The sequence below is a fragment of the Hakea prostrata genome, chromosome 10, assembly GCF_041222555.1.
Source record: "Hakea prostrata isolate BN-2017 chromosome 10, UWA_Hpros_2, whole genome shotgun sequence".
Classification (NCBI taxonomy): Eukaryota; Viridiplantae; Streptophyta; class Magnoliopsida; order Proteales; family Proteaceae; genus Hakea; species Hakea prostrata.
The window spans coordinates 50778291-50799163 of NC_142609.1; the positions used below are offsets into that span (position 1 = coordinate 50778291).

At 37.9% G+C, this 20873-nt stretch overlaps 1 protein-coding gene and 1 pseudogene across 2 annotated transcripts; both read right to left on the reverse strand.

Annotated features, from left to right (window-relative positions):
- Positions 1 to 6554: 6554 nt before the first annotated feature.
- LOC149003816 (uncharacterized) lies at positions 6555 to 9223 on the reverse strand (annotated as a pseudogene). Its single transcript, XR_016170162.1, has 7 exons — positions 9200 to 9223; positions 8850 to 8972; positions 8655 to 8753; positions 8273 to 8362; positions 8081 to 8165; positions 7790 to 7920; positions 6555 to 7709 (listed from the first exon to the last, which is right to left on the reverse strand). The product of XR_016170162.1 is annotated as an uncharacterized LOC149003816 (transcript).
- LOC149003817 (L-Ala-D/L-amino acid epimerase-like) lies at positions 9201 to 20437 on the reverse strand. Its single transcript, XM_089136520.1, has 4 exons — positions 19971 to 20437; positions 16404 to 16485; positions 9427 to 9589; positions 9201 to 9338 (listed from the first exon to the last, which is right to left on the reverse strand). The coding sequence occupies exons 1-3, from the start codon at positions 20096 to 20098 to the stop codon at positions 9536 to 9538; spliced, it is 264 nt and encodes an 87-aa protein (XP_088992646.1). The 5' UTR covers positions 20099 to 20437; the 3' UTR covers positions 9201 to 9338; positions 9427 to 9535.
- Between the last annotated feature and the right edge of the window lie 436 nt (positions 20438 to 20873).

Sequence of the window (20873 nt, forward strand, 5' to 3'; positions counted from 1 at the left end):
ATCATCTAGTTGTGGTGTCCTTCACCATTGTGTATATCGTCAAGAGCTTGCCGCTGGACTATATCGTCATGAGCTTGCCACCATACAATTCCAGCGGATGCCGAACTCGCATTCCAAAGTAAATCTAGTAAGGTTAGCAATTAGATGGGGATACAAATGATTGATTATCGACAAATCGGTGGCCGTAGTAATGACAGAATTCAAGAACCAGTCCGTCGGATGAGGTTTGATCGACGCTAAAACCTCATTAGAACGTTGGATAGTAACGGGGCGTTGGGTTGATGGCTTCAAGGTGACGTCGGTTGGTAGAGCGACTCACGCTTGCCGGTTCAAGTTTTACTATGATTTAAACAGCTATAATATGTATTTGAAAGGTTATGAATCTTGATGATATTTGGGAACTATGTATATCCATATGGGGATGTATGGTGGACGAAAAGTCGGGTGAAGATGTATGGTTTTTCTTATCTATTTTCTCCTGAGACGTGGTTTTGGAAATCAAGTAATTAGACAATTTTTCTGGTAGAAAGAAATGAAAGGGCTATAATATCTATCGAATCGAAAAGGTACTTTACAATAGGGATGGATATTATTTTACTTTTGGTAACCGGATGGATATTATTATAGTCAACTAAAAGAAAAGAACATAAATTGTGTTTGTCTTTTTAAATTTAATAATTGTATGATATGATTTATATAGTTGTATGATATTGTGGGATTGGATGGGTATGAAGAGCTGGAAGGGGTGCGGTCGTTTGATTTCGGGTTTTTTTGAGAAGGTTCATGTTTATTTAGGAGGGATATTTTGGTCTAAGAAAATACGTGCCACAAGTGTTGGAGATTTTCCTTTTATATAGTAGGAACTTCCGAAACGAAGGGGACTAAACAGGAACAAGAGGGATCCATCGAAGAAGACGCCGGCTCTGATCTCCAAATAGTTGTATAGTAAGACTGGCCATTCATCCGATATGAGAACGGAACATCGTGCTTGTTGGTCATCAAAAAGTGGTGAGTCATCTCTTATTTTCCTTTTTTTCTATTGCATGCAATTGCATTGCATTTCTTTCGTACTTGGAGCCGGGCCTTCTTTTCGCACTATTACGGATACTATGATTCAGAGTATTAGTTCCTATTTGATCTACAAATAATCGCAGGCAAATGAAGTTTGATAACACTGATTCCTATTTCTCAATGATATCCTACGATCGAGACAATTGGGGTCTCGGCTGTGCTACCGGAGGCTCTGGGGAACGATCCAAAATCAGGAGAGTCGACCCGGGTAGTCAACTGATGGAAAATAGAAGTAACAGAAGAGCGGTACAATGTACCGAGAGTAGTATGATATGATTTGATCCGGAAGGGGATTTTTCTCACGAGGTATAATTTGATTTTTTTTTAGTATAAAGGGTATGTTGGACATACAGGACATTTTAGGTGATTTGGTATTACAAGGTATTTTGGCGTTTTTAGTCATAAAGGACAATTTGGTCATTAGGATGAAGGGCATTCTGTTCATTTTGAATGTTCTGGGCAAGAAGGTAATTTAGGTCATTAGGGCATAAGTACATTTTTGTCATTTTGAAAGTTATAGACAGGAAGGTTATTTTGGTCATTAGGGCATAAGCATGTTTTGGTCATTTAGGGATAATTTGGTCATTTTGGCATAAAGGGTATTTTGGTCAGGGATAATTTGGTCATTTTGGCATAAAGGGTGTTTTGGTCATTTAGGGATAATTTGGTCATTTTGGCATAAAGGGTATTTTGGTCAGGGATAATTTGGTCATTTTGGCATAAAGGGTATTTTGGTCATTCAGGGATAATTTAGTCATTTTGGCATAAAGAGTATTTTGGTCACGTAGGGTAGTTTGCTCGTATGAGACAGTTTGGAATTTTACCCGGGTCATTTCCGTCATAAACAACATTTTGGGTCAGGTCCTAGATGGTATTTTCATCATTTAGGACATTTAGGTGATTTGATCCGAAAGGGGATTTTGCTCATGAGTTACAATTTGATTTTTTTTTAGTATAAAGGGTATTTTGGACATAAAGGACATTTTAGGTGATTTGGTCTTACAAGGTATTTTGGCCTTTTTAGTCATAAAGGGCAATTTGGTCATTAGGGTTTTGGGTTTAGGGTTTTGAATTTTGGGGTTTAGGGTTTGGGAGTCTATTAGTCGTACCATTTTCATTGTTCCACACGTTAATTAATTTTTTAATAATTTTTTACAATTTGATGGTTTTAACATTGCCACTTGTATGGCTAGATATGCTTAGCGTAACATGTAAGTCTGTCGTGCGATGGAAAAGTTTAATTTCATCTTTTTCCTTCGTTTGTTTACCGGCGGTTCCGTTCGGTGATGGAACCAGCAAACTTCAACCGGTGGTTCCGTTCGGTGATGGAAGCAGCAAGAGAAGCTTCTTCTTCTTCTTCAAACTTTAAAGGAAGACTGGACCTCACAACGAGCTCAACAAGACGAACTGCACTCGATTTCGCAGTTCGACTTCTTCATTATTTTTGGAATATGACTCAACGATGATGATTTTTTTCTGTCTCTCCCTCTCCCAGTTTCTCTTTTCATGTCTCCAGAATATTTGGCCCTTTAAGGAGTTCATAATCAAGTTGTGTGCAGGAGCAGCCATGGAAGGACTATTTCCAGTAACTGATGTTTCGGCTTTCAGAGAATGCTTCTCCTTGGCATGGAAGAACCCTTACGTTCTCCGGCTAGCTTTCTCTGCAGGAATCGGTGGTTTACAACTAAAACCGTAAGTGTTGAATCACTTTTTGAGTGTTTTCCAAGTTTTTCTTCTCTTGTTTTCCATTGCCTTTCTGACTGGTTTTGGATTTTGTTTCTCACTTTATTTTTGCTAGAGAAACGAGAGCTTCTTAAGGTGTAGTTGATCGATCAACTACCTATACGCCAACAATGGCTCCGGCGAGTACCTGGATTTCATTCGCTCTACCACCGCTCATGCCCTTTGATAGCTCCGGTGACTATATACGGCTTGTCAAGTACGCTAACACTTCTCTGAATAGGTACTCAACTCTTCTGTCTCCTCTCGCGGTCGAAGCTGTTCTCTCTGTCGTGGACCCTGCGAAACCAGATCGACTAGATCGTGAAGAAGCTCGGCGGTGCCGTTGATGACACAGAGGTTGTTAAAGGTTTGTTTTTGACAAGAAAGTTAGCCATACCGCTGGTGGCCTAACTCGTATCGAGAATACTAAGATTGGTGTGATCCAGTTCCATATATCGCCACCGAAGACCGAAGACGGACCTTACTCCATATATTTTGCTTGGGACTTATTCAAGGCCACCACTCGATTCATTTTCTTCTCTCCTTGCTATTGAAATGGATATCGAGCAGGGACGGGGAGAACTGAAGTGTGGGATGCTTGTGTTGGGACTCTTGATTTCGGTTCTCTTATATGTTGGGCTTAAGGTGCTTAGCTACTCCAGATGCTTAGCGAGAGAGAGTGGAGAGAGAAAAAAAGGGGTCTCTTCCTCCATGTGCGCTTTGATGCGCAAATATTTTTGTGATGGATGCTTTGAAACCAAAGTTAGCAAGCCTTCGGCATGCTCGTACACTGCTTGCTGCTAAGCAGTTCAGCCAGGTTTGATTGGTAACAAATTCTTCAACATTCTACAGTTTTTTACGAGGCAAATCTATAAGAAGAGTGAAGCTTGCTTGGTTGTTGGACGGATGGTGAATAATTTGATGAACCTTTATGTGTTTTGTGTTTGTGCTGCTCTTGCAACTCTATTTCTGTTAGTAGCTCTGGAGATTGTATTTTATGTTTTTCCGGCGGGGTTTAGGGTTTCACATCTTGCATTTATAGGGTTAGGGTATTGCTCATTGCCATGGCCGTCCCTGTGGAGCTCACCGATGAAGATCGTTAAGAAGCTCGGTCGACGCTGTTCTCTCCGTCAAGATCGTGAAGAAGCTCGGCGGTACTGTTGATGACACAGAGCTTGGTTTTTGATCTCAGAATGATCGGATTTCGGGATGATCAAGAAAATCAAGGCTATGTAATCTTTTGCTGATTCAAAAGAGTATTTTGAGGGATGCCGACGGATCTGTCTTTGTGTTCCCAAGCTCCATCTTTGCTTGGGATGAGTTTTTTCAGTTTTCAGGGCTCAAGCGGGCTAAAATCGTCACTCAGAAGTGAGTATTTTCGAATTTTGGTGGTTTAAGTTTGAAGGTGGTGTTGGGTTTTGGATTCCGGCGGTCTTGAAGGTGGTTTTGTAGGTGTTCCGGCGGTGTTGTGGGGGTGCCGGCGGTGTTGGGGCTGCCTGCGGTGTTGAAGGGGCTGCCTGCGGTGTTGGGGCCGGCGGCGGCGGTGTTGGTGCTGCCGGCGTGTTGGGGTTTAGGGCGTAGGGTATGAGGTGGCGTAGGGTATGAGGTGGCGTTAAGGGTATGTGGTGGTGGCATTAGGGTATGAGGTGGCGTTAGGGTATGAGGTGGCGTTAGGGTATGAGGTGGCTTAGGGTATGAGGTAGTGTTAGGGTTGAGGTGGCGTTTAGGGTATGAGGTGGCGTTTAGGGTATGAGGTGGCGAATAGTTATTATAGTTTCATATGTATTATGTGATTGACTTACTATAAATACAATAATATGGTTTCAATATGAGATCATGGACTTCACTCAAGTTAACAGTTCATCATTTGAGGTAAACACTTTTGGTCAATTTTCTGAGGACGGGGGTGAACGGTGGTGTTAAAATTGAAATTCCATTCTAAAACTGAATCCTTAGCTCAATTGGGAGAGCACCTAGATATTATTTAGGGGATGATGGTTCGATTCCATCAGGATTTGGTATATAGAATATTTATTTGTAATCTGTGCTGAAACAAGTCTAAATGCAATGTGTGTTCAAATATGAATTTATATTGTATATGGTCCAAACTAAACTTGTATTTTTTCAATTGAAACAATTGTATTAGCCATTTTGATGTACATTGATCATTAGTAATTATTCTAATATTTTTATTTTAAAGAATAATTAATGTTGCCCCTTGTATGCCCCCCTCACTTTTAATGGTGTTAAGTGGTTGTTACCAAATGAGTTCTGATCTAGTTTAATAGACCAAACGTCACATCATAAATAAATAAATATGAGAACATGAACCAACACGGCTAAACCTAATGCATAGATATTGATTTGAATTCCTCTACTTTTTACATAAATAAATCAGATTTTTTTCGTACAATCACTATTAAGAATGTACACATATTTAAAATTTTTTTTTATTCTTGACATAAGTTATAGGAAATGTGATATCTGTTTTCTTGTTTGCATTTTCAATGTAACTTTCTATCTCCCTCTCTCGGTTTTTTATTTCTATTAAATTTGGGTTTTGTTGTTGAAGGAGGGGTTCAGTTGGTTCATACTTGTAGGCCAACAATGTACAATATATGGAAAACGAAGGCGGCGGAAGGCTTCCAACTTGATTCGTCCCTTACAAGTGTAATGAACAATATGTTGTGATTTTCTTATGGGCTTCCATTGTGCATCCCCATAGCTTGCTCATCATCAGCATTAATGGAGTTAGTTTATGTATTGAGATGGACTAGAAAACAAGAGTATGTAATCCAAACCTAAAGCCTAAACCTAAAAGCCTAATTTCCGATAGGGGGAGAAGGTGGCAGGGGGAAGTGGTGGGCGGTTTTCGACGAGGTGTATGAAGAAAATGAGCGAAGGAAGAATCTTTTCACCTACCTAGGGATTGAGTAAGAGAGGGGCATTATAGTCATTACACCTTATTAAGATTCGACTTTCAAAATTTAAAATCATGAGAGAATCACTAATAATTTTTCCCACTAGTTTTACCCCACTTAAGGTGGCCACATAAAAATAATTCTAAGCTGTTTAATATTGTTAAGGTTTCTTTTCTTGTAGAAATTTCTACGGTACCTATTCTATTCGATAAAAAAAAAGAGAAAAAAAAGGTGTTTTTTTGTTTTTTCCTCCACCGATTCTAAATCTACTTTTATTTTTTATTTCTTGTGGTGTTTTGTTAGTCTGATCGGTAAAAGAAAAAATCGAAACGGATCGTTGAAAAATAAAAATGGAAACGATCTTGTTTGAGATTGTTAAAAAAAAAAAAAAAAAACAAAACAAAAAAAAAAAAAAAAAGAAAGAAAGAGACGGAAAAAGGGAAAGGAGGCATTGGTTTGAAGCTTTTTGATTTTTTTTTAATGAGTGGAAAGAGACCACTGTAATGATTACTTTTAGAGAAGAGAGAGAAGGTCAGTGATGAAGATTAAAGATGAATAGATTGATGGGGAAAAGAAGAGAGAAGAAGACCCTTTTGCCGACCACTTTGCAGGGAAATGCTAAAAAGATTGAGGCAGCCATCAGGAAGACACACACGTACACGGTTACCCAGAAACAATTGAATTGACTCTTGAAATTAAACACAATGAAAGTCGATACTCAAAAAAAACAAAACTTTCTCTCTCCCTCTCTCTCTCCTTCTCCCCTCCCTCTCCTCTCTTTGCCCGCAGCACAAACACCCATATACTTGAAATGATGTCTTCTCACCAGGATTTTTATTTTCGGCAAACGGTGCAGATTCCACAAAACTTAAAAAGAAAGATCCAACGGCTAGGATTAAAAGTGCGGGGGCATCAATGTAAATACAATTTTTTTTTTTTTTTTTTTTTACCTTGAATGGTTTCCTAGTTTAGAAATTTACAAAATCAAACCCTATTCCTTTCTATCCGACAGACTGCCTCACCGTTGATAATCCCTGATTTTTAATTCCGTTTATTCGAGCTTTTGACAAGCGAATCAGAGACACAATCAATTGACACTACAATCGCTTGCAAGCAAAACAGAACTCGAAAACTTGAAGCGTAGATTAAAAGTTACTGGATATTGACTTAGCAAGAGCACCGTATCCTTGCATGATGGGGCCATCTAAACTCTCTACGACCTTCAAAGCATCTCCTTCTTGAGCACCCATGTAAGAGAAGGTCTCAGGGAAGAAAATAATTTTGGCGACCGTAGCAGTTGCATCCTTAGGGAGGATAAGAAAGCAGGGAAACCCATAAATGAAAAGACAATTGCATTGATGAATTAGGTTCTTTCTGTAACCTTGAAAAGGGGGAAAATATGAAGGTGAAATTTTCTAGAAAAATAAATTCCACTTTATCTGAAATCAGTCCCTTTCCTGTGAAAACCTGTGCCAGGTGAGCTGCACAAGAAACCTAAATAGAACAATGGAAAGATGTGCAGACCAGATATTTTATGCTAATTGCTGAAACATATAGTTCGCTCTCAACTAATCTTGCAATCGCTATCACTACCGAAATGAATTGCTAATATACACGGCAAGTGGGAACACTAAAAGGTTAGCTTAAAAATCTAAAAACACCCGCAGGAAAGGAACAATTAGGCTTGCAGGTAACCACTAGATCATGCAAGCAACTCAGCAGTGTGAGTACACGCTTTGAGACCACCTACAGGTATAAATTGAATACTAATTACACTTTTCTACAGCAGTGCAGCATCATCACTATTTTCTGCAACACCAATCAACATCGTGTACATCAATTTTCATCTTCGTAGAGTTGAATTTGAGTGTTGGTGCATTGGGCAGCTTTGCTATCATTCCGTATCCTATCTACATACATGGGTAGGCGAACAATCTCACCAATTTCATTTAACAAGACATCTTCTGTGATGTTATCCTTTAAGCTTCGCATAACCTGTCCTCGATCAAAAAGCAGCTTAGTGCAATACCCAAATCATGCTTAACATACAGACTAAAAAAATGACTTTAATGTACCTTCTTATAAGTATTGAAGTCATTTGGAGTTGATTTGTCTACCCTTATGCGCATACAAACCCATACATTGACCTCAGAATTCCAGGAACACTCTATGATCTTCCCTGAATATGCAGAGGGGTCTGATTCAGCTGTAATAGACGGGGCATGAAGCTCAATATCAGCTTTAACAGGAGTCTATAAAGATAAACATATTGTGCCATAGAGTGTCGATAATAAGCACCAAACTTCTTAGCTATAGAAGACTTGGTTTCTGAAAATTACAAGGAATTAAAGAAAATTCATATCAACCTTCAAACACAAGTCGATTTCCATCCATTAGCTTCCTATTTCCTCGTTCATGAAGATAAAGTAACTGTCTATCTTCATCTTCCACCTGCACAAACATGCACCTCTCTATTGTTAAGCAACATAAAACAGACAGGTAAACTGTCCGTCCTCGAGAAATGCTGAGCATAACTTGACAAATTCAATGCAACAAACCTCAAATAGAAAATCAACCGAGTTCATTTCGGGGTATTTCCACTTTAAAAGACCTTCATGGGTACGAGGAACGTAAGGATCATCCCATCCCTGGCAGAGAAGGTCAATCAATAAATAGCAATAAAACCAAACAAAGAGATAAATTTAATAAATTGTCCAGTTATCTTTAGTGTTGAATTGAACTATTAGTCAATAAATAATGAAAAAGCAGGGTCCAGAAATCAGTTTTCATGTAACAAAATGAGCTGGGAGCTATAATTGCTGTGTACAGGAATATATCATGCAGTCTTAGTCCACATCTATGGACCACATATGTGTGTGCATGTATGTATATGTATTTTACACCAAGGTATTGCTTGATGCCGAAATATACGATTAATACCTGAAAGATAAGACCATCTGCATCATGTGATAGCCTTGGGATAAATTCCTTTAAAACCTTGTTAACTGTAGATAGCAACCAAAAGTCCTTTCTCCTCACCTGATTCCATAGGCAGTCAACAATACCCATTAATAACGACAAGGTTGGGATGAAAACCACATCAGTAGGTAGTATAATTTTAGTTCTACAACATACTCTGAACGGTTCCAGGTCATATCTGTAGTAATGATATCTACTATGATGTATATGCTGTCGTTCAACATTTCGAGGTTCAATCACTTCTTTTTCAAGCATCTTCCACCTTTCATGGAAGGGCCGCTGCATGATATTTGAGGATCATTACTTTGTAGTTGAAGAGCAAAAAGCAGCAATAGAAAATAATCACCAAAAAGGAAAGAGAGAAATCTTTGCAAGTCAAAGAACACTTAAATTATATAATACCAAAACTGAAAAAGCCATTTAGTGTTTTAAATCCATTCCAGTGAAAAAGCCTTTGTCAATTTTGAGAATTATTGTCAGAGTAAGTTTATATAGATATATCTAACCTCTACAATAGACACCCCCGTTAATTGCCATCATATCATAGATCAAGTATATTCTCTCCTGGTTCTGGGTATTTGGAAGAGTGTCGATTATCATCTCACCATGAAGCAATGTTAAGTCGTGAGTCTTCTCGGCTAGACCCTAAAAAGAAAAATGTTATAAATTAGATTAAGCACAACTCTCCATTACATAACATAAATTTCAATTTCTCAGGGCAGCAATTTACCACCTCGTTTGTGCTTCTTGTTGGAAACCGCATTTGCACCCTTCGGAAACAGAAATTTCTATCAATCAAGTAACATCCATCGTATGTTAAAAGCATCACGTAGCGTGTCCCATCAGCTTTCCATGTTGCATAGTAATAACGTTGCCTTAATAACTGTAAATTGTCCCTGAATAATATAAAACAAAGACATAAATTATATGTAAATCAGTCGAATATACAGATGTCCCTTACATGATTGATTTATAGGGAATCATTAGAACACAAGTATACATCAGAACCTTGAAAACTAACCCCAAACAAATTGTGTAATAAAATGAGCAGTAGAAGAATGTTATACTAGGTAACTGAATTGAGTAGATATTCATAAAAAAATGAAGCTAAATCTTAGCACAAGAGCAACTGTACAAACAACTATTCAGAAGAAACAATATCTGAATAATATCCAAAAGGATTGCTTGTTTGGCAACGACCAACACTTTCAAAGAAGAGGCCATAATTTCAACTATCCTTCGCGCCAAACTACCAAAAATACAAGAGCAATAATTTTGTATACTCAGCAAAATGAAAATTTGTGTCCTGTAACCCAATAAGAAATCTGAACTGGCACAGCAGCACATAGTTTCTCCATGTTTGAGGCTCTGCTTTTGCCTTTGGTTCAGTACAATTACTACCTACTACCTATCCTTGCCTTCCTGTGAAAAGCTTATGTGCGAACATTGGAGCTACACTTTTTCTCTTCTTCTGGGGACATTGGAGTTGCATGTTTATCTTCTTTTGTGGAAATTCCTACCTAATACTTCCTGTGATGCAACATTTTTGAGACAATTGGTAGTTAATGAGGATGGGGTTCATGTTCACTGCTGCCTATTGTCCTCATTGTTGGGCGGTCCGTTCAACATGAAGAATATTCAGTTGTTGAATATCTCTGGGAGTTCTCTCAGTGCTCTACTACTACTACTACTTGCGCTCAAGATTAGGAGAGGTCCTTTGATATATGTTCTTGTTGTTCCAAGCCGGAGCATTTGACATGTATACTCCAGCTTGAGGGTGTGTGTTAAGATATGCATGACTTACCATTTTATAAATGGCAACCACATTATGTGGAGTCCACCCTAGATTGGATAAGATCTGATTTTATTCTGATCAGACTTTATTCACTTTCCTTATTGTTATAAAAGTGCATCCAGAATTAGGAAATATCGTTAATCTGGATTGTTTTCAGCAACTAATAAAACAGCACGTGAGAGGTAGAGCTATCAATGTAACTCTCCGACCTCCTTTTCACTTCTCTTCTTCACTTTTTCTTCACCTTCACCTTTGGTTTTGCACTTTCTTCACCTCTAATTTCATGAGACAGCTCCTCCAAAAATTTATATCCTAAATTTAGGTCCACCAAAACTCACACTGTTAAATTTATAGTTAAAAGGTCATTCTGAAATACATATTTATATTCATAACCTTGATATGGGTATGTATTCTTTTACATGTAACCCCCTTGAAAGATGTGTCAAACTTGTGGCACCCCCTCAAAAAACCACACCTTACATTTAGGTTGTCCAACACTCACATTTTGTAAAGTTTCAATTAAGAGTTATTGTCAGATGACCTTAACCTTGCTTGTTATGTGTATAATTGAAATTACAATTTTGCCCTTCAAAAGTTGGGGGGGGGGGGGAACCAAATTTTCCTCTTATCATTTATTTTCTTATCCATCCTAGTTTTGCCACTCGTCCATCTTAGCATCCTCATTTCCGCTACACTGACTTTATCTATATGATTCTTTTTAACAACCCAGCACTCTGCACCGTACATCATAGCTGGTCGGACAACGGTCCCATAAAATTTTTCTTTAAGCTTTAAGAGAACACGCCGATCACACAACACCCCGGATGGTCGTCTCCACTTCTTCCACCCTATTTTAATTCTTTAGGAAACCTCATCCTCTAAATCACCTCTTTTACTATGATTGAACCTAGGTACCTAAAACAATCACTCTGAGGAATCTCCTTATCGTCAAGTATCACCACCTCATCGTCTGCCCGATCATGACTAAAGTTACAAACTAGATATCCTGTCTCCGATCTACGTAGTTTAAAGCCTTTGGATTCCAAAGCTACTCTCCAGGATTCTAAAATGGTATTAATCCCCACTTGGGTCTCATCAATCAATACAATATCATCAGCAAAAAGCATACACCAGGAGACCTCATCTTAAATATCTTTGGTTAATTCATCCATTACCAATGCAAATAGATATGGGCTTAACGTTGATCCTTGATGTAGCCCAACTGTTATTGAGAAATCATTACTTTGTCCCCACTGTTCTCACACTAGTGACCGAACCATCATACAAATCCTTAACAATATTTACTTACAACACTTATTTTCTCTAATACTTGCCAAATTAACGCTCTAGGGACTCTATCATAAGCTTTTCTAGGTCAATAAATACCATATGATCCAAGTACAATACTACAATTACAGTAGAAAATTCTGAACCACTAGCATCAATTCAAAAGTGTAATAGTAAAAGCAGTAAACCACTTAGCAGTAACGGAAGCACCAACCAATATCAAAGAAAGAGCCGTTAACCAGTAGTCTAGTAGTATGTCCCAAAGATCCAAAAAGTAGCCATTAACAGAAAATTACTACAAAACTAATGATTATTAATATTTCCTCCAGTAGAAGAATAACAAAATTGCAGTTGATTCTAGTAGACAGAGAAGCAGGGAAAAACGTGGCTGCAGTAATGAAATAAACTCATGCCGAATTCCTATTTACCAGAAGAAAAGAGGTTGTGGTTGATAATGGTGAAAAGGATATTAACCACAAGAACAGCATAAATAACAACTGGGAAGTAGTAACAATTACAATCCAAAAGCATCTTATAAGTATGTAATCCATAGTACATTGCAAGCCAGAGAGTCAGAGAAAAAAGGAATGGTAGCAGGTTCTTTCCTTAATTTTAACAAACAGCTGATACACAATATATCATCACAGAATCCTTCCACAGTAGTAAGAGGGAAAACAAAAAGTTCTTTCCAGAATTTATAGAGTAAATGAAATAGTGGCAGCATTATATGATCCAATCAATGACAGTTTTCTATTTATTAGAAGATACAGGATTGCAGTTGATTAGGATAACTAGCAAGCGATACGAAGGGCAGGGCAGGGCGGGGGCGGGGGCAGGGGGGGGGGGGGGGAGGAACCAGCAACACTAGTCACAAGTATATGCAAGACATCGCAACAATAGCAAGATGGGACCAGTAGTAATAAGTAAAAAATGTCTCACAGTAGCAATTTGCAGGAAAAGAGCTTCCCTAAAATATGAGTAACTGTCAACGCAGGTTGTGCAGAAGATTCATACTCCATTGGACAAAGTGAAAGACACCCTAGAGACGCAATCAGTTCTCAGAAAAGTGGAATATTTTCCTTGGATCTTGTATCTCTAGTAGATAAAAAACTGAACAAATAATGGCAAGAAGAATTTCAATGGATCTTATGTCTCCAAATCACAAACTGAACATATAATTGCAGAAACAGCTTTCGTCCTATGGGCCTTCAATAGCAATATTAGATAGACAAAGATCATGTCCTACATTGGTAAAGAAGGATCTTAATTACATGGATAGAGGTAGACACAGGAGGAAAGAAAAACTGAATAGTCAAGAGAAGAAGAAAGAGAAAAAAAATCCCTAGGCTTATTAAACCTGCTGAAATACCATGTTAGAATTGCAATACCTATAGGAAGTGAAAGGATATTTCGAAAGAAGAAGAATAAAAGAAGACTAAAGAAGAAGAGAAGAAGAAGAACCAGCAGGTTAGAACATCACCTTGCAATTCTGGATGAATTTCCGAGAATTATAGGCTCTTTATCTACACACTTCAATTCTCAAATTACAGTCCTGTAAGACAAATAATTCTGTCCTCCCAAAAAAAAAGGGAAAAAGACAGAAATATTCAGTCCAAAATAGAAACAACCAGAAATAGAAAGCATGGAAAAAGGAAACTCCAAACTCTAACCATCCAATCCTTGTGCAAATCTAACAACTTTATTTATAGCCTCAAATAAGGAAATAAAAAAGGACTCTATGTTAGAAAACCAATTACAACTCTAGTTGACTAACCAATTCTAACACAACTACTAATTGACTAAGACATTGACTCAAATAAGAAAATAACTAACTCGAGAGGACACCTATCCATATTCTGAGAATAGAAATGGAGTCCTCAAAATAAGGAGGATTATACTAGACCCAAGTTAGGGGATTCCAACATAACTGTTAAACAAGGGCTCTTAAATAACTTGCAAAATGCTGATTAGAAGAAGAAAAAAAAAGTAAAATATATCTGAGGTCCAGACACTACCGTAGACTCTATGGAACCCAAGACTAGTTATCACAAGTTGGGCAAAATTACTAAACAACTCCTGGTTGAATTAGGGGTCCTAAGGTTTGGGGCATAAGCCCTGGAAATAATTAACATACTCTTCCCCTCCTTGAAAGCATTCATCTCTTGATTCATGTGCCTATCATATGGCTCTAGATCAGTCCTCTGAAAATTTTCAGTGGGAATACATCCTCGCATCTTGCGCGCTTTTATTTTATTTTTGGTGGGGGGGGGGGTAGCAGGTGTGTTGCTGATAGCACTACTACTAGGCAAAATATTGAAAAAGTAGGAACAGTAGGGATCAAATCTTCAAGTCTAGGGGCTTAACTTTCAAAGAACTAAGGGGGCATAATGAAGTCAACATGTTGAAGTTCAAAGTCATTAACTATGCCCCGGGAATCTTCTTGTTCCATGAATGCTTTCAGGATTACCGTCTTGGCAATGGCTTTGTGAACTCCTCCATATACTTAATGACCTGGGGAGGATTCTCCGTTATATACTTAATGTCTTAGGGAGGATTCTCCTTGACATACTTAATTTTCCACTCTGGATGAATATATGGCTTAACAGCAAGGGCCCATAATAGATAATAGGTCAACTAGCTACACCACTAAGTTTGATTGAGGCAATTTCTATAGTGAAGAAATCAGCTAAGGACTTTGAATCAGCCACTGACAGATGCAGACCCAGCAGTAATAAACTAGAGACCAGAGGAAGAAGCAATGCAAAGAGATCTAAACCTACAAAGGTTGTCAACAGCCAAGTAAGTAGATGCAAAGTAATGGTAATAGTAAAAGAAGAAACTCGAAAGAGTCAGAAAAAAGGAACCTGATATGCAGATTTCAGACTGCAGAAAAACATCAAAATTTTAGAGTTCCCTACAAAGGTTGTGAACAGCCAAGTAAGTAGATGCAAAGTACCGATAACAGTAAAAGAATAAACCCCAAAGAATACAAACTGATTGAGTCAGAATAATGGCACCTGAAATGCAGATTTCAGACTGCAGAAAAAATCAAAATTTTAGGGGTTCCGCCAGCCATATTGGGGTACTTTTTTAAATGAATCCAGAATGAGGCAGCTTAAATTACGTTTCAAGTTCGGCCAACATCTAGTAGAGTAAGTCTTCAAAAACTCAGCAAATCTCACTACCACGATGAGACTTGAAGACACAGCAGATTTCGAAAATAAAGATTCAGCTGTCTCAGGCATAAGGTAGATACAGAACCAGACCTAGAAGATTCACAGGGAGCATATTTCCTACTGTCTGATTAGAAGTAATCACAGGGAGCATGGCAGCAACTGCTGCAATAGGCAAAAGGAGAAAAACCAAAAGAAGAGTCAAATATTCGGACTGCTATCTTAACACAAGATCAGAGTTCAAAGCTTGGATTCCAAGTAACAGCAGCAATACAGAACCCAAAAAGCAGAGAAAAGATGGAGGGACGAGAGGGAGACTGAAGAAGAATATGTGAGGAGAAGGAAAAGGTGCAGAATTGCACATCTCCCCTACACATCTCATAAATAGTAGTATCAGGTTCAGTTTAGGATAGTTGCACAACCAAATTATATAACAAAATAGAAAGATGTTACTATATCCATGGTTTTTAAACTAATTACATAGGAAATTTAGAAACATGTCACTATATCAGTAACATCTCAGACCTGCGACACCTAGCTTCATGCAATGACACTCAATTAACTGAAGGTAAAACAATAAAAAAGTAGAAAACTACTTTTAGCCTTTTTCACAGTAATATCATTAACACAAACCATCACATTCCTTATTGGTTTCTTAATCCCCCCCCCCTCCAACAACAAAAAAGAAAACACTTGCCATGGGATATAATTTCTTCTTTTTTTTTATTTTATTTTTTTGTGGCAGAAGCTGGAGGAGTGATAAAACAAAAATCCATTAGCAAGAACTAGCATTCAGACGCAAACATCTAAACTTATATACACAAAATTATCTGCTACACAGAAAATCATTTCTCAAGTTTGAACATGAGTCCCTTTACGAAGTTCCCCAGAATGAATCAACAAATTCATGTTTGCATCTAAAAGGCAGGTGTATCCGTAGATGAATGTTTAGTGAGAAAAAATCTAAATTCAACAGCTGACCAAGAAGTACCACTATGCAAATAAAGGAGAACTGTATATTGTACTGAACAGTACCCAAAATATAAGCAGAGACCAACCATTCTGATTTTGCCTGTAGTAATGCCATATCGACCCAGGCATGAATTTAATTTGCCACGTAAACCAAAATTGGGTAAGTAAATCATGCATGTATGCATGCTGAAGCATGAGTTGCTGCAGCAACACAAGGATTTAAATTACAATATCAGCAGTTGGATAGGCCACTAGTGGGTACTCATATGGATGTTTCAATCCGAACAAACACGATCTAGATAGCAGCTAGAACACGGACCAGTGGTACCAACACAAGTTCGCAATACCCATATGATTTCAATTCTTCAAAACTGGGGGGCAAGTTCTATATAACAGGCCAAGGAAAAAGGGACAAAAAACCTCTAGTACACATAACAGTATATGAGATGACAGCCTACAAAATTGGAAACCCAGAAAACCAACTTGGATGAACCTGTTGGCATCACAATAATACCATGCTTTTCCAAGAATTGGCACAGCCTCTCTAGTGAGATTTTTGAGGCCTCTGAAAAATTAAAAAATCTGACAAAAAAAGGAAAAAGAAAAGGTCAAATCCCCATAATTATTGGACCAAGAGCGCTAGACACAAGAATTTACAGCATACTTTGGTAGAAGTCTAATAAATACGGTACAGCAAAATGCCAAGATTAAGATGAGAATTATAAGCTCTCTAAATATGAAAAACTAAAAATTGGATTAACTCAGAGAGGAAGCCCAACACAGATTGAGATCTATAACAAGAAGAAATTTTGAATTTAAAAATTACAACTCACACTGCACTCTAAATAAGTTACAGCCAAGTCAGCGAAGTTGCAGTTGCAATTGTTTCAAAACTCATAATGGCAAGACAAATCGAGAACATCAATACAGTCTCAAACAATACATTTGTTTGTGAAAGGGACGACTCACAATATTGGTCTCTACCGAATCTATATCCACTTTTATTGGTCTCTACTGAATCTATATCCACTTTTATCCCTTTGATTTGATTCAGTCGTATGTGCAGAAAATCAAAGCCAACGAATTTACGAAACCACATAATTCACCATTAAAAACATAAAGTCATCTTAATACACACACAATAGTTGTTAGGAATAGTTGAAGACAAAACAAAGCATCCATTGGAGTTATGTTTAGCATATTACTTAGAATAAGATCTATACAGACTCACACGCACACAGAGACATCCCCACACTAATTATAGCCTAATTATAGATGATATGAGTGAAAACAGAGGTTTGGAGCAGCTGTTCGAGAGTGCATACTTTGGAGTGGCAGCCCAAACCTTTCTTACTGCCCCCTTTTGTTTGACATTTTCTATCTCATGCTCTTCCTAAGAAGATGATAGGTGTCATTTCATATTGTTGTTAACCATCAAGATATGGGCCCCACCAGCTAATTCAACCAAATAAAACTGAAACTGAACTGACCATCAGGCAAAGAGCCAGATCTTAGGTTTAACCTGATTGACATTCAGGTTGAGTTTGGGTTCTGCTAGAGGCTGTTATCTTGGCTGGTTTTGATCAGCCAAAAAACTGTGTTGTTTGAGTAAGTTGGCAATTCCTTGGTTGAGTTAATGTTTATTTATTTATTTATTTTTTTTTTAATAATTCCGGCCACGGTTGCGAGGCCCACGGGACCTAATCAGGTAATGAAACTTCCAAGACAACCACCCTATAAACATTGGTCAAATCTTTAGTTTCCTAGCAATCTGACCGAAATTGTGGTCAGCTTTGACTGAGATTAGTTGATGGTGAAAAAGTGATGGTTGCAAGAGACAACTAGTTTAACCAATTCACTGCGTTTGGTTTTTCTGATGCTGAATGACATCTTATGGTTGATGGTGCCTTCCAACATACTGGGTGTCCTGGACAGCATCTGAAAGTCTTTTGGGGTCATACCACATGATGCTGCTGCACTTTCCTTTGATATTTTATGAGTATTTTATTTGTACTCGTTGGCCTGGTTTCAAACCCAGCCGGTATGCCTCATGCTGGGTCAACTGAGATCCCCTGGCACCTATCTAAGGAAATACAAGGATATTGCCCTGTTGACCCCTGTTTCGCCCTAACTTGGGCAATCTAGGCCCAAACTTGGTTGAGTTGAGTAGGGAACAGATCTGATCAGCATATCCAAGCCATCCTTAGAATTTTGTTAAGGAATCTGGATGATCTTATTTTTCAGTCTACACCAGTGTCTACTAGCAGTTAACATATGTTTCTTGTGTTTTGGTCTCATGCAGCCTCACTTGTTGAATTCAGTTTCATTTCTACTAAAGATGTTTTTATTCTTTATTTTTTATTCTAACCATTAGTTCTTGTGCTTGCAGTCGTTGCCGAGTTATTTTGTCAAAGAATTCCTTCCGAAAAAAACCAGGAAATGATTTTGTGGGACTCAAATGACAAGGCATGGCCTGTGAAATATGTTTATGCCAATACACCAATTCTAAGAGGTGGACTTAGTGGTGGTTGGATCAAATTTTCAATGGCCAATAATCTAGAACTGCATGATGTCTGTGTCTTTGAGCTTATCAAGGCAAAGGAAATGAGACTTGATATTTTCAGGGTAAAAGAAGACGTGACACCACTAATCAGGGCTTAAAATGACAGAATCTTGAACTTGTTTGTTTTATTTGATGGAAGAAATCAGTTAAGTGAATCAGGGCAAGTACTGTCTCAATATACCATCAGGAATTCCAATCTTAAAGAGTTCTTTTCCTATTATAGCATAAAGGATGATTTAAATTAGATTAGGACACTTAATAGCTAAATAAATATTTTCTGCATTTATTTACTTTATTTAGTCTTTTAGAGTTTTGGTTCCGTGGAGCAATGCATATAGGGTATTCACATCCTAAACCTGATTTCCTCTCTTCTCTGTTCTTCCTTCACAAGAACATATTCAGCAATTCAAGCTGCAGTTCAAGAAGATCTGCAGTGGTAAGTTGAATCATCCCTAATCAAGGGTGACATTAATTTTAGGTGCAGAACCCCGCTCCAAAAGAGATTTGAACTGTTGACCTCTTATGAAGAACCAGTTCAATTCACATTCCAACACGGTTGAATAATATTATTGAAATCAATCCTAGTGTTTTTTGTGATAACAAGGAGGGGCTCTTAATCAATAGAATTGAGATATGAACCAAACGAGAGATGAATTCAGAATTTGAAGTGCAAAAACCAAAAGGAAGTTTACAGGGGTCAAGGAGGAGGTTAACAGCCTCTGCTACCACTATCTACCAAACCCAATGAAGAGAAAGAGTGTGCAGTTCCTCTCTTTTTTCTAACCAGTCTTTGAGTCGCTTTCATGGATTCTGGATGGAGCCTTTTGCAATAAATTAGCTTGTGACCTTAAATCATGTATGAAAATGCAACTAACTACTATTTGTAGTGTTTCAATCTTCTATTTTGCATTCCCTGCTATATTTGAAGTACTTTAGTCTTGTACTTTGCATTCCCTGTTATAAGTTTTCGTCCAAACAATGAATGTGTACAAAAAGGAAAGGAATAAGATAAATGAGTGGAAATTCATTCATCCTGCACATACACTACAGATTATATTTTAACTTAAAAAGTTTCAGATTCTAATGTGCAATGAACTCATCTGCCATAATCTGCAACAATGAAGGAGATGGTACAGAGATATACAAAGAGCATTTCCATGAGATGAAAATTCAGATTCTTAATATAATGAAATAATAGATACAATCTGCATATTCCTAGTGAATGGGTCAATGACAACAGCAGAGGTGTATCTAGATCAACGAATCTACAATTCAAAAGGGAGGGGGGGGGGAGAAAGAGCATAAGATGAATAAACTACCACAAAAATTCAGGGGACTACCACATATTTATGCACCAAAGACATAGCAAGCATGCAAATAAATACATAAGACACAGACACCACTCCAGGGAGACACAGTACATGCATTGACCTTTTAAAATAAAAAATAAATAGAAGGGATGACTAAAAAGGGAGTGTGATACTTACCTGAAGCAGCCAAGCCCCGCAGCAAGATGACCAGCAAAACCCATAGCAAGTCTAGTCTCAACCATGCCTCCAATCATCAAACTCAAGCCTGATCTTCTCACTACCTCAACGATTTCAAGGGCTCCCATAACCCCAAATTTTGCAAGTTTAATGTTGATGACATCAGCAAGATTTCCTTAGTTTCCTAGCAATCTGACCCAAATTCTGGTCAGCTTTGACTGAGATTAGTTCATGGTGAAAAAGTGATGGTTGCAAGAGACAGGTAGTTTAACCAGTTCACTGTGTTTGGTAGATTTCCAAGTTAGCTTCAACTAGGAAATGCAAAGAATAATAGAAATCGGTAAAGAAACTGAAAATATAAGTCCAGTTAAATAGAAATTCAGAGTAAAATAAGTATAGGATTAGTATACAAAAACATTCAGAAATATTGGGTAAAATTTAGGGATGAGACAAGTTGTTGAATGGAGCCTTACCAAGTAAGCAAAATGTAGGAAGCCCTAAGCTTCTTCTCTTTTTTTTCTTCCCCCTGAAAAGGAAAAAAACGAAAAGATGTGAAACAAAATCGATAGAACAAACCGAATTTTGAGAGATGAAAACAAGAATATTATCCCTCTGTGTTTGTCCTTACCGTTGTAGGAAATCGTTCGCAGCTCTCTCTCATTCGGTTATTTGAGAATGAAGAAGCAGATGCCTAACCTCCTTCGCACGATTTGAGGTTTCAGCAGGAAGCAAGAACCGTCGTCGTCGTCGGAACCTTTATCGGAGCTTTCTCTCTCTTTCTCCCTCGTCACCGTCAGAACCCCACCCGTTGGCAAGGCGGAATGAAGAAGAAGGAACCAAAATAAACGGTTACTTCACTTAAAAAAACAAAAATACCATATGCTCAAAATCAACGGCTATTAG